The following is a 12813-nucleotide window of genomic DNA, read 5'->3' as shown; positions in this document are numbered from 1 at the left end:
TGTTCCAGCCTGAAAGATGACCTTTCTGAGGTGTTCCTTTTTCCAATCACACCTCCTGCTGACAGGAGCAGGGAGGACATCATTTAGCTAGCCTGCATTTTTCCTTTGCCCACTTCAAAGCCTGGCACTTCTGAGGAAAGCCCTGGTCAGTACTGATGACTTAGCCTACAGAGAAAATACTAACAGACTCCGCCCTTAGCAGAAATGGACACACAACTGAAAAATAAAGATTTTAATATAAAGACTCTTTGGAAACAAAAAAGGGGGTGGGGCTTAGAGGAAAGGGAGAGGCTGAACTGCATTCCACTATGGTAGGTTTTTGTTTGGGAGAGTTGATTGTGCTTGTACCATGCCAGAAGTACTACTTGATTGAAAGCCCACAGTGATGTCTCACAACACTGCAAGGGGAGTATTAGTCTTTGTACAAACAGCAGAAGTGACATGGTACACTGCAAGTCAGTAACAGCGAGAGAAGGAGAACTGGTTTAAGGCCCCATTTGATACTTACTCCCTGTTGGGTAACGGAGAAGCATCACATAACTTCCACCCCCTGTCCCTAGAACACCTCTATAAACATTCATCAGTTTTCACGTGCAAAGCTCTGTGGAACCACCTGGTACAAAAGGAAGATGGGTTACCCATACAAACAGTGAAACATTACACATTAGAATGGCAACTGGTGTTATTCCAGTAGGATCTCTGGGGCACCGCGTAAGTCCAGCAGGAAGAGAAGAATCTGGTCACATGGAAAAGTCCTCTGCATTATTGTGGACGCTGCTGCTGGTTCTGGTCTTGGTCTCCAGGTTGGTTTTCTGGCTGATCCTCAGGGAGAGGGTTGTAATTGGGATCCTCTTCAGGTGTGTCAAATACCATCTTCCTGGCAAGGGACATGCCCATTCCACCAAGCAGGCAGGTTAAGGTGAGCCAAGGACAATGAAAACCTCCCCAGCCCTCCCAGGAGCATCCTAGCCCTTCACAGGAAGGGTAGAGCTTGGTTGTACACAACACAGCCGCTGGTCTATTGCACAAGCATAAACTTCTTTTGCTCAATTCAACCTTTAATGACTGTACCTGCTTCTTGAATGTCTAGGACAGCTTCGATCCTCAGCATGAAGCAGAGCATGTTCTGCTTTCTTAAGTCACAGAAGTGCATTAAGGGGAAAAAAAAATCCTATCTGCATCTAGCATTTTCTTAAAAAACTCTCCAGTTCAGGTAGCAAAGCTTAGGGTACCAGCAGCTACTTTATGGAACCTATGTATATATGTCTATAGTATACCAAGTGCCAGCATTTTCTACAATAGAGGCATAAACTGAGCTGCTACCTGCATGCAGCTGGGTCCTGTGGCTTAACAGAGAAGGCAGCAGCAGTAGCAAGGCCAAGTAGCAGCCCAAGCAAGGTCACGCAGCACAGTTTGCTGTGAGAGTGCCCAGGCTGGAAGGCAACACAGCACACCCCAGAGAGCATCAGCTTTACTTACAGGAAGCCTGGGGTTAACAGCAACTTCTTTCCTCCCGGCTGGTTGGGGAAGACATCCTCCAGGAAATAATAGATGTGACCCACTGCAATCCCTGGGGAAGAGATGTCACCAAGGTCAGACTTAGCCGAGCCTCCTTTGCCTGCTGAAGCAGAGTAGCTGGGAGCTTAAAGCACAAGGAAGCTCCAAGAATCCCTTAGCTGTACCCATATCCCAGCTCCCACCAGATCCACCTGCGCTGCACAGTGTTAGAGGGCCAGGCTGTTTGCTGTGATCATGTTTTACTTGGGTGCAGAAGCAGGCAGTGAGCCTGAGCCTCTGGGCTTGAGACAGGATCAGACACAGGACAGGTGCTAGGCAGGGCTCACCATTCCCAACTTCTGCCCCTGGCAAAAATGCAGCGAGATGCAGGTCACGAGCAGAAGCTCGACCAGGAGGCTGGCCACACAGCAGAGACTCAGTCAGCTCACTTTAAAAAACCCACTACCTTAAATAAAAGGAAACCCAGCCGCCATGCTAGTGCCCCAGTAGTCTATCAAAACTGACAGAGCTGTGGCTGCAAAGCACCCGTTCCAGACACCCACTGGCTTTGACTTACCCAGTAAGTCGATGATGATGGAATTACCCAGAAGCAGGGAGAATCCCATCAGGACCCAGGGCAAGAAGGGGGCCTGGAAGTTAAGGAGCCCAAAGAAGTTCATGCGGATGTAAGGGTTCCTGCGACTCCACACATACACCAGCATGATGGTGAAAGCTTGGCCCAAGAAAAACAGGCTGGCAAAGAGGCCAAACAGCTAGGAGCTATCGAGTCAAGGAAAAAACTACTCCACGCACCACCTCACAAGCTCCAGGCAGTGCAGGCTGTATCATGACCAGGAAACCCAGAATGACAGGCAGCTGATAACACCAGTGTGCAAGATAATGCCTGTGCGATCGAGCCTTTCCTGTGCTGGCTGAGATGCACTGACCCTCCCACATACACCCCGTTTCCCTCCCTGCCACCCCAGAACAAGGTGCCCCTGAGCGTCACATACAGATTGCTCACTCATAAGCTGCCTTATGCAGCCACCAGAGACCAGGGAGCTCTTACCTTCACCTCTGCAAAGTGACCGCACACAGGGGGTCCTGTTAGCTGCTGGTCTTGTATCACTGATCAGGGGCTGCCCTAGACAGACACTGTCACCCACACATGACATCTCCCAAATTAGTGGCACCCTTTCACATAGAGAGCTGCAGCACTGCTTGCTGCAGGCACTCTGTCGAGCTGCACCTCCCATCGTCCTCGCACAGGGAACTTGTCCAGTAGCCTTTGGGCACCCAGCCTGCCTGAACAGCCCTCCTGCGGTGGTACTTTGTCCTGTTTGGCTCAGCCACCAGCAGGTTCCTGCAGAAGCCATCCAGCACTAAGGGCCACCCTCCCAACCACGTACACTGCTGACCAGCGCTCAGTGCTAGTCAGCTAGGGGCAGATAATCATTCCTCCCCCAAGAGGGAGTGCCTGACCCAAGGGCAGAAACCACATCTGTCCCCACAGTTATTCCTTACCATCTCCACAGATCAACTGACCTTCCTGCAAGCCTCTCATACTGGTCACTGAGCCATTACCTGCTCAGCAAACATGAACTTCTGCCTCATCAAGAGCTGCAGTCCTTCACATTGTTACAGTACCTGCAAGCAGGTTTAGAAGTGTGCCACATGTGAGCACACCTGACCCATCCAGCAGCATCCTCCTGCAGAGGAATTCCAGCAAGAAGATGCTCCTGCTGTTCAGAGCCCTCCCCTGGGACACAGGGAGGCAGCTAGAGGCAAACAGCTCCCCTGGCCTTGTTGCAGTCAGACTCCAAATCCACCTAAGGTCAAGCACATGGCTGCTGCAGGCAACTGGACATTGACTAGCTAAAAACTCAGGAACAGCCAACACTCATGAGAGATCACACATAGCTTCCTGCAGAGCACCCTGGGGTGAGCAGTGCTGCAAGGTCTCTATACAGAGGCAGCTTACTCTGACAGCCTTCTGCATATGACAGGAAAGAGTTTTACGCTTCGAAAGGAGATTCCCTGCCCCGTCCAGACCAGTTTGTTCTACAGTAAAAGAACTTGCTAAAAAGAGGAAGTGTGACAGTATCCCCAGCCACTGACAGTTTGCAAAGACAGACTGCTGGGCTCACACTGCCCAGCACACTGAAGGCAGAGAGTATGTGAGCACTCCTCTCCTTGGCACTTAAATCTCTGCGCTTTTCACTTCAGCTGCAGTTCAGTTTTCTAAGCCAGCTTCACACCAATCTCAGCAGCACTTCAACGTGCTCCACCTACCCAAGCTCAAACACAGCAGGGCATTTGCACCGTCTCAGCTGGATGACTTCTCACAAAGCTCAAGAAGAAGACTCCTTTCAGGCTGAGCTTCTGCAATATAGTGCCACCTCCTCTTTTAGGTTAAGGCAGCCCTTCCACTTGCCAGGTGCATCAGTGCTTCCACAGTCACTCACAGAAACACAGGCAGCTTTTCCTGTATTTTGCTCCCACCCTCCCAGGCATCCTGGTTGGGGAGCATGCCAGGCCTTCAGAGACAAGTGTGGGCAAGACAAGGAGCACAAGCTGTGCCATACAGCCAGAAGTCACCCATCCACCACTTAAGAGCTCTGTGTAGCTCAGCACAGCCCTGGCAGGCACACAGGGCACGAGCCTGGCAGGCCCAGGGGAACAGCAAGGCTCTCCATAGCCCCTGCCACCAAGGTTTGGCAGCCAGCTGCTCTGTTCAGTGGACAGGTGCTTGCTACAGACAAGACAGCCCAAGTACAAAAAGACAAGAGAGAAACCCCACACTATTCACAACATCTCAGAGAAGAGCCCAAAGGCCCTCAACCAGCTCAAAAGGATACTGTCATGAGAAATCCTCCAAAGAGAAACATGAAGACAAAGTCAGCTGTCCTTCCACGGAAGGAGCCTTCTTCTAGCATGCGGCAGTACCTGTACCTGAGAGCAGGAGAGAAGGAAGGGGTTGCAGTATAGGAAATTAACAGCTGGCCACCCTGTGTCCCCAGCACAGCTTTATGGGGAATAAACCAGCCGCAAGCAATTGCACAGGAAGCTGCCAGCCAGGTGTCCAAGCCCCAGAGCAAGACCAGTGCAAATTTCACCTCATACCACAGACTCCAAAGAAAGAAAGAGCCATCTGTTGTGCTCCAGCCAGCCCACTGTAGCCGGCCACAGTTCAGCCCCAGGAACAGGCATTGCTCTCCAGCATGAGCCACAGAAGCACTGCCAGCTTCTTCACCCTTTTAGCAGGGGCTACCCTGCAGCTAGCAGAGGTGCAGGAGGTGGTTACAGGCATGGCCAGAATCACCTGGAGACTGGCTTCAGTTCAGACCAAAAGACCCAAGGGAAGAAGCCCAGACTGCTGCCAAGACAAGCCAACAAGGGGGAGGAAGATGGGCAGGGGGCAGTCATGTCCAAGTCAAAAAAAAAAGAAAAAGAGAGCAGAGAGCTTTACTGAGACAAAGGATACAGAAATATCATGTTGAAAAAGAAACTGAATCCCAGGGGCCCAAAAAAGAGGAAGTTGGTGATCAGCCTCCATATCTGAAAGAGAAGAGAGAGAAGAGAGAGAAGGAGGTGGACAGCCAGGTGTCTGACAGCCAGGGCCTTCCCATCACATTTACAGCAGCCCACCACCTATTCACTAGGGACACCCAGTCATGCACCCCTTCACTCACAGTTACCCCAAGATACCAGACAGCTACATCACCTTCACGTGGTACCTCCCTGATGTGGGACCCCCCACACCAGTATCTTGCCCTTCCTGGTGGGGGAGAAGTTTCCGCTGCCTTTCTAGAAGGGGCAGACAGCCATGATCCAGAACCCAAAGCCCAGGTAAACAACCGTTCACTGCCCTCCACAGCGAAGCCTTCCCCATCCAGCCTCAGACCAGCTGGCCAAACACCTCACCCAGTGCAAAGGAGGAAAAGACAGGTTATGAGTAAAACAGAAGAAGAAAGGTCTAGATGGCCTATGTCAGGGAAAGGCTGGAAGAAGCCACCCCCATCCAGACTTCTGTAACAGGGGCACACCATGTCGACACCCCAACTCCACCAGGGAGAAGAGGTTGGAGCAGACAGAAAGAGGGAGGCCCTGGAGGCCAGGCAGCACCACAGGGAGCAGGACACCCAGCCCAGCTCACCCCCCTCCACGCTGGGAAGGGGCAGGAGATGACAGCCCTGGCCTGGGCAAGGCCTCACCTGGAACTTCCTGAAGATGAGGTCAGGGTTGAAGTACAGCTGGAAGGGGGTGATGAACTCCAGCTGCTGCAAAAGACAGGCAGGGCAGCTGTCACCCACCACAGGATGGCTGCTGGCCCCAGGGGTCCCTGTCCCCCCTCACCACCACACTGCCCTCAAGGACCCTCAGGGCACCCCTCACCACACTGCCCCCCTCAGGGACCCCCAGGGCCTTCCCCCCCACACCTGCCTCCCTCAGAGGGAACCCCTAGGGCTTTACCCCCCACACCTCCCCCCTTAGGGACCCCCAGGGCCTCCCCCACACACACCTGCCCCCCCCAGGGACCCCCAGGGCCTCCCCTCCCCACACCTGCCCCCCTCAGGGACCCCCAGGGCCTCCCCTCCCCACACCTGCCCCCCTCAGGGTCCCCCTCATCACACTGCCCCCCTCAGGGACCCCCAGGGCCTCCCCTCCCCACACCTGCCCCTCTCAGGGGCCCCCCAGGGCCTTCCCCCCGCCCGCCCTCACCACGGCGGCGGTGGTGAGCACGCAGGCCGTGGTGTAGGCCCGCGTCACGGCCGGCATGCCCAGGTACTCCTGCGCGAAGCCCTGGTAGGCCATGGCGCGCCGCGACAGCGCCGAGCCGCCCCGCCGGCCCTTTAACACCGCCCCCCGCCCCCACGCGCCGCCGCCGCCGCCACGCCCCCGCGGGCCGCGCCCGGCCAATGCCGGCGCGACAGACCGCGCACGCTGGCCAATCGGAGCGTGCCTCATGCCCTCAGCCTCCATCCTCCGCCAACCCGGAACGGACCCGCTGCGGAGGGTGACAGGGCCGGGAGGAGCAGAGAGCCCCTGGGGGCGGGGCAGAGGGCCCCTGGGGGCGGGGCGAGATCGTGGCCAATGGCAGAGGGCGGCGCCCGTGACAGGCGGGTGAGGGAAGGAGGCGCAGCAAAAGAAAAAAAAAGCAGTCACGTGTCCGCAAGCAAGCGGCCAATCAGCGAGAGAGGATAGCGAAACCTCCGTAGCCGGGGCGGGCCAATGGGGAGCGGCGGCGGCGCGCGCGCCGCACGTGGAGCCGCGGGCACGTGGAGCCGCGCGGGGCGGGGCCGCGCAGCCCCCGCGGAGCCGGTTCGGGGCTGCGCCCGCCCCGCCGGAGCCTCCTGCGCCGAGGGGCTCCGGCTCCCTGCAGAGCAGCCCGGAGGCGGCGCGCAGGAGGGGGGCAGGCCCGCCCGGCCGCGGAGTGATTTATGGAAGGGCTGAAAGCTGCTGTCAGCCTCTCCCGAGCCGGGTGCTGGGTTTCAGGTGGACCCCGCGCAGAACCTGCAGAGCCCCGGCGGATCCGCATACCGCTGCTAATCCCCGGCCCGGTATTCCTGCAACCTGAGAGCAGCTGCCGGAGGAAGCGGCACGTGTGCTGAGCGCTGGGCCGCAAAAAGGGGGGGACGCGTGTGCGTTAGTGCCTGAGCTCACGTCCATCTTCATTTGGTGCAAGGCAGCTGGTGTGTCAGAGGTGGCTTACTGCAGTGATCAGACTGATCTCGCCTTCAGCAAAACACAAAGGTTTGGGGGTTGGGGTTCTCAGTAATTCACACTAAAACCTCTACTTCCTCTTGTCTAGAACAAGGAGGAAGAAGGAGCTTCCTCAAGGTGTGCGGCATCGAACCAGGCAGTGAGAGTTCACCGAAACAAGCCCGGAGATGCCACGGGTCGGGGAGCTGGGAGGCCCTGGGGAATGGCAGCAGGATTCACATTGAGCTCTCAAGGAGAGAGCAGAGCAACTCGGCTCCCCACATAACTGTGTCAAATATATTACAAAACACTCTTTGAAAGGACGATCTGATAAAGGTCTAAATAAACCTTCTGACATCCTTTACTCTTGTGCTGATTATGCTTTCCAGAGCTGTCTGCCGTGCTCAGGAGTCAGGTCTAACGTTACAACCACCCTGGTTTCAGACAGAGGGATGGGTCTGGTGTTGGGTTTCTGCAGGAGAAGGTTAAACTGTCATCAGATTCTTAATGAGCCCTGAGATTTCTCTTTAAGCCCTCAGTTAATGGGAAATGATATCATCGGTGGGGGAGGGAGTCTTTCTGTTTTCTACCACCTCCACCCTGACTGCTGTTTGATGGAGAACAAAACCCAGCTGGAAAATGAGGGGATGGTGAGGTTAAAGCAACAGAGCAGGGGAAGAGAGGAAACGACTACAGACAGGTGGGCACACAGGAGACCAGAGCGCCCCGGGCGCTGCAGGGCTGAGAGCAGGCTGACCTGACAGCTCTGAGGAGAAGGAGAGACGGCGCGCCGGGTCAGAGCCGCGTGAGGGAGCCTGGGAACGGAGCCGAGGGGGAAGCTTGGTCCTTGAACTACAGCACTGTTAATAAACTTGGGTTTGTTGCTACAAGCTTCTGGTGGGAGGTGGGACGGACGTGAGAGCTCTAGCAGGTGAGACTAGCCAAGGTTATGGGCAAAGAAGGTTTTTTATCAGGGCCAGGAGCTCTGCAAAGTGCTGCCTGTGGCTACTGCAGTCCGAAGGTCCCGCGGCCCTGCTTCACCCTTCAGCATGGCACAGAGGTCTCAGCCGCCAGCAAAAGGGGAACTGCAACTGACTGGAGGAAGGGAGAACGCATAAGGGAGAGATATCCTGCTCCTTTGGATAGGGGACTAGGGATTTCCTATTTGCTCTCACTGCATGCAGGCAAGGGCAGAGTCTGAAGCTGAATTCAAGCACTGTGACTCCTGTCCCCGACCTTGCTTGAACCAAGGCTGGAGATAAACATTTGGAGAGTCTCTGCTGGAAAGAAGTCATCATGTTGGATCTCAGTCTCACTAGCTCCACAGAGAGGAGAATCCAAAGTGATCAATCCCACTCACTCCCTGTGGAGGATTATGTCCAAATCAGGCTGCATGAAATGTAAAGATGTCATCAGTTTATCATTTTTCTTCTTTTCCCTTGTTTGCCAGCCAAAATTAGAGAGACGTATTTGTCCAGGCTTCTGCTTAAGGCCTTCATTTCTAGGATTCATGGAGGGGGAGAGTGAGGAAATGCATCAAGTACCTCACCAACTAGCACTGGAAGAGGCCAGACAAATCTCAGTGACATTTCCAGTTCCCAAGCTGCTTTCTACCCATGATCTCACTCCCCTCGGAGCTCAGCCAAGCTGACTTCACGCATCACAGTGCGCCCAGGGGCAGCTTTTGTCTTTATTACAATCCTTGTCACATTTTGTGGGCTTTGGGAATTATATTCTTCCACCACTTCACATAAGCCTAGTTGCATAGCTGAGTTCTCATTGTGCATTTTTGTAGTGATACAGACATGGTTTCATTTATAAAATCATGGAAGCCAATTAAAAGCCTCAAAAAAAGCAAACCCAGACCCTTTGTCTCAGCTGCAAGCAGATCCCAGGGACTGCCAGAACAGAAACACTGCTCAGGAGTTTCTTTGCTGATTTCCTCCTGCCCTGTCCAATCGTCCCCTCCGGGCCCAGGGACCTACAGTAGATGCCTGCACAGGTCCCAGCAGCAATGATTTACCGTTGTTGTCTGCCATCTGTTGGTTCCCCTTCCTTTTGGAAGAAGTTGAGTTCACGTCATTGTACAGAATCAGTTTCAAAACCCAAGACATCAGCAGCTCTCAATTTCCATTAAAAATGTCTGATATCCAGACTCAACTCTGGCCATTCAAGTCCACTATTGGATGGGCTTTGAAAAAGGTCTCAGTCTGGGGACTCTTGAAAGAAGAGTCTGCCCAAGAAATTAAGTGTCCCATCTGTTATCTCTCCTTAAGTCAGTCTCAGAAAGAACTGAATCATGATGGTACCAGGGCAACTCTCTTTTCCATGCAGTTTCACATACCAGTTCTGCATCTGCAGGCTTAGCTATAGCAATCTGTTGCACTCAAAACTTTTGCAATCCACAAAGCAATTCAGAAGAAAACGCCCCCGAAAATGAAGAGCTAGTGCATATTGCGCACTTGCAACTGTGAATTCATTTAGCTTTGACTGATTAAAAAAAATACCAATTTCCTGAAAGAGAATGGTTTTGTGGATACACACTGCTAGACCATTACTGGGCCCTCCTATTTTCTCTGTTTTTGTTTCTTCTGTTTCTGGGGTGATTTTAAGGAACGTGTAAGTATTTGTCTGGGGTTGCAGGTAAGCTTAACCCTGTGACAGAAACTCAACAGCTTCCTGTCTCAGTTTCTGCAAACCAAAACAGCAAAGAGTTAGAAAACAAAGAAAAAAGCCATTAGCTCTCCCCATGAGTTAAACAACACACAAACCTCAAGGAGGCACATGAGCAAAGATAAATGGGCTGTTTCAGAGTTCATCTCTTTTGTTTGTAGTAAATTATTGTGTGTAATTCATGTTTCCTGTCCATAAATGCCAGAGGAACTTGAAGGCATGGAATCCATTCTAATTTAGCAAAGCCAAAAACAACCCCTCTTGAGCCCATCTGGAACTTGTTTTTATCATAACTGTTTTGGGCCCAGTAACGAGTTAAAGATCTAACTGCCCTCACTAATTGTTTCAAGAATAAACAGATGCTTTGTTTAAAGGCAGCAGCTCCCATTTTGCCCAGCACAGCATTGCCGGGGGTCGTGGGGTGAAAGGAGCTGTGAGCCAGGTCAGGACTGGTCAGCACTGGCCTTCAGAAGCACTCAGTGCCCTCCACGAGGGATGCTCACACCTCTCAGCAGCTGATGGGGCAGGAAACCAGCCCCTGGACACACACTGGAAGAGTGTCCAGCTGGTGACATGTGCTTTCTGCTTTTAAGACCATTGGCATTTTGTAAGTCTGTCCAATGACCTTTTGTAGCATGTCCTACTGTGACAAGTCATACCTGGCTTGAAGACATGTATGCACCTCCCTCTAGCTAGGGTATATGGCACGCAAGGGGAGAGAGTTCATTCCCTACCCACCTAACCCCAAGCCTCTTGTGTAGACTAATGCTCCATCCCACCCACAACAGCAGAGCCCCAATTCTTTTCTTAATTTGAAAACAAAGATTGCCTCCTCCACCGCCCACCCTCAGCCCCTGCTGTAGGATGTGAGACCATGTGAGCTCTGCACAAGATCCAACCCATCCTAGTGCTCCCCAGGACACGGCAGCCCTGAGATCACTGCTGGCCCCGATGTACAAGAGATCCCTGTGCGACTGCAGGTGTGGAGACACTAGAAACATGTCTGAAAAGAGCAGCACGTTGCTCCCCCATAGGTACATCACAACAGCCAGAGGAATCCTACTGTAAAGGTTGTTTCCGCTCTCTCAGACTCAGTCCTTGGTGTGATGGACTGCATGCACCAAGAGCTCCACATCCACCACAACATAGTCGTGAAGTGTTTCTGCTTCAGCTTTGGAAACACAGCTCCATGAGCCCTCTGTGCGCAGATAAGCTCTGTAATCGTAACTGCCTCAAGCACTTAAAATATTTACTTTTCAATGTTTAATGGACACATATGAATTCTTTCTCCTTGATTAAAGGATTTCCTATTCCAAATCAGCTAGCTCTACAGTTTGGTGGGTGAAGTCAGGGGAAAGTCAATCATATAGATCTGGATGGGTTTTTTTATTTGTTTGCTTTTTAGAAAGAAGCTAAGAATTACACTTAGAGCTCAGCCCTCAAAGGCCATATGGTTTGTGCAGTGTTTGCTGTAAATTGAAGCTTACATAGTTTTTTATTTCTTACATCCTATAGTCCAAAAATATAGTTCATACAACTTTACTTTTGACATATCATGAGAAAGAAGATTTCACCTAAATCTCCTTGACCAGAGCCCAATGACATATTGAAATAAAGCACCTCTTCCAAAACAGCTTCTGATCACGAGCTGAAGACAACAAGCAAGAGAAACTCTGTCTCTTTGCATGGTTACTTTTTCCAATGCTCAATCACTCTTTTTAAATTCTACTGCTATGTGATCTGTTCTCTACACCATAGGTCACCTCCCGCAGCCGTCGGTGGGGAATATCCTTCAAGGGCCTTTATTTTGTTACATTCATTTCATAACCATTGTGGCCAAATCAACAACTGACAAGCAGTGCTTGTTTCTTATAGAAAGAGGTCTATGTTCAGCTGCACAATAGCACACATACAACTGAGCATGTTGTCAGCTGCTGAAGACCCCTGCAAGGAGTAAGAACTGGTAATCTGTACTTTGTTTTTTACCAGGGGCAGGACTATTTGTCCTAATCTAGGTGTCTCCCCTGGAACAACTGTTATAAAAAGGTCTATTTAAAATGAGTTTGAAATAAGAAATCAGGATGGGTTAGACACTGACATCCCTGCACATATTTTTCTCTCCTCTGCCAGAAACATTCAGGAACATTTACTGCCATTTGGCAGAGCGTAAATACTCTTCGCTTGCACTCAGGAACAGAAATTTTGTTCAGCCAAGCAGTTGTTCTCTCTGGCCTTCAGTTTAAACTAAGCCCCTGCATCAGTGTACGATACAAGAGATGAAGAAAAGGGAATAGCTCAGCCATTGCAAGACCTATAGCTCACAGTGGTCTAAGAAAAGGAGATTTCAATTATTTTTAATATTTTAGGCTTTCTGGATTTTCCCAGAGAACTTCCATTGCTTATCAGGAGGATGAAAATGTAGGGTGCTGATCCAACAAACAGAAGATAGAGCCATTCCTCTGATGTCCAAAAATCCTAGCTGGCAAGTGAAAGCCGCTAAGTTCCCTTGGTGGTATCAACCCTCATGTCCTCAGAAGACTCAGCTCGCAAGCAACATTTCATGTATCTCTTCTCCATGGTCTGGAAACCATCCCAATGACTTTGTGTGGTAGCAGAAACTCTATCAGCATTGGGTCCCTGCCCTGAGAAACCTCTGCAATGAAGCCCACTTCCTGAAGTTCTTATACAGTGTCTTGAACTTACATAAACTGTGGGTTTTTTCTAATGAACATTACCAAGCTGCTGGAAGTTAGAATAATGGTGTCACAGCAGGGCACTCATTTCCTACGAAGAAAATCCCTTTTAACAGCTAAGTTCCATAAACATTGCTTTCACCATAAAAACAGCAGACTTGCTGGCTGTTTCATGAGAAAGCTGCTTGTTTGTAGATGATGTTATTTGTCTACTTCTGCAGTTTGAGTGAGTCCTGCAAGAATAAGG

General features: G+C 51.5%; 1 protein-coding gene across 3 annotated transcripts; it reads right to left on the bottom strand.

Moving 5' to 3' along the window:
- Positions 1–217: 217 nt before the first annotated feature.
- Positions 218–6349, bottom strand: DERL3 (derlin 3). 3 transcript variants are annotated; one of them, XM_067307202.1, is made up of 7 exons: positions 6220–6349; positions 5712–5777; positions 4967–5055; positions 4356–4449; positions 2075–2270; positions 1480–1570; positions 218–877 (listed from the first exon to the last, which is right to left on the bottom strand). In XM_067307202.1, the coding sequence occupies exons 1-7, from the start codon at positions 6310–6312 to the stop codon at positions 763–765; spliced, it is 744 nt and encodes a 247-aa protein (XP_067163303.1). In that variant the 5' UTR covers positions 6313–6349; the 3' UTR covers positions 218–762. The 3 variants fall into 3 exon arrangements, with proteins under 3 accessions (XP_067163303.1, XP_067163304.1, XP_067163306.1); XM_067307203.1 differs by having other exon boundaries at positions 4982–5055; XM_067307205.1 differs by having other exon boundaries at positions 4982–5055; positions 5712–5774.
- Positions 6350–12813: the final 6464 nt, after the last annotated feature.

Source organism: Apteryx mantelli, chromosome 17 (genome assembly GCF_036417845.1).
Source record: "Apteryx mantelli isolate bAptMan1 chromosome 17, bAptMan1.hap1, whole genome shotgun sequence".
NCBI lineage: Eukaryota > Metazoa > Chordata > Aves > Apterygiformes > Apterygidae > Apteryx > Apteryx mantelli.
This window is presented reverse-complemented; position numbering and strand designations above follow the sequence as displayed.

Excerpts from the sequence above, each read along its gene's own strand:
- DERL3 (XM_067307202.1), bottom strand. The coding sequence starts at position 6,312 with ATGGCCTACCAGGGCTTCGCGCAGGAGTACCTGGGCATGCCGGCCGTG. Across the intron at positions 4,450-4,966 it reads TTTCTGTATCCTTTGTCTCA|GTACAGGTACTGCCGCATGC; the intron begins GTAAAGCTCTCT and ends TCCTGCTCTCAG. Across the intron at positions 2,271-4,355 it reads TTGGAGGATTTCTCATGACA|CTGTTTGGCCTCTTTGCCAG; the intron begins GTATCCTTTTGA and ends GATAGCTCCTAG.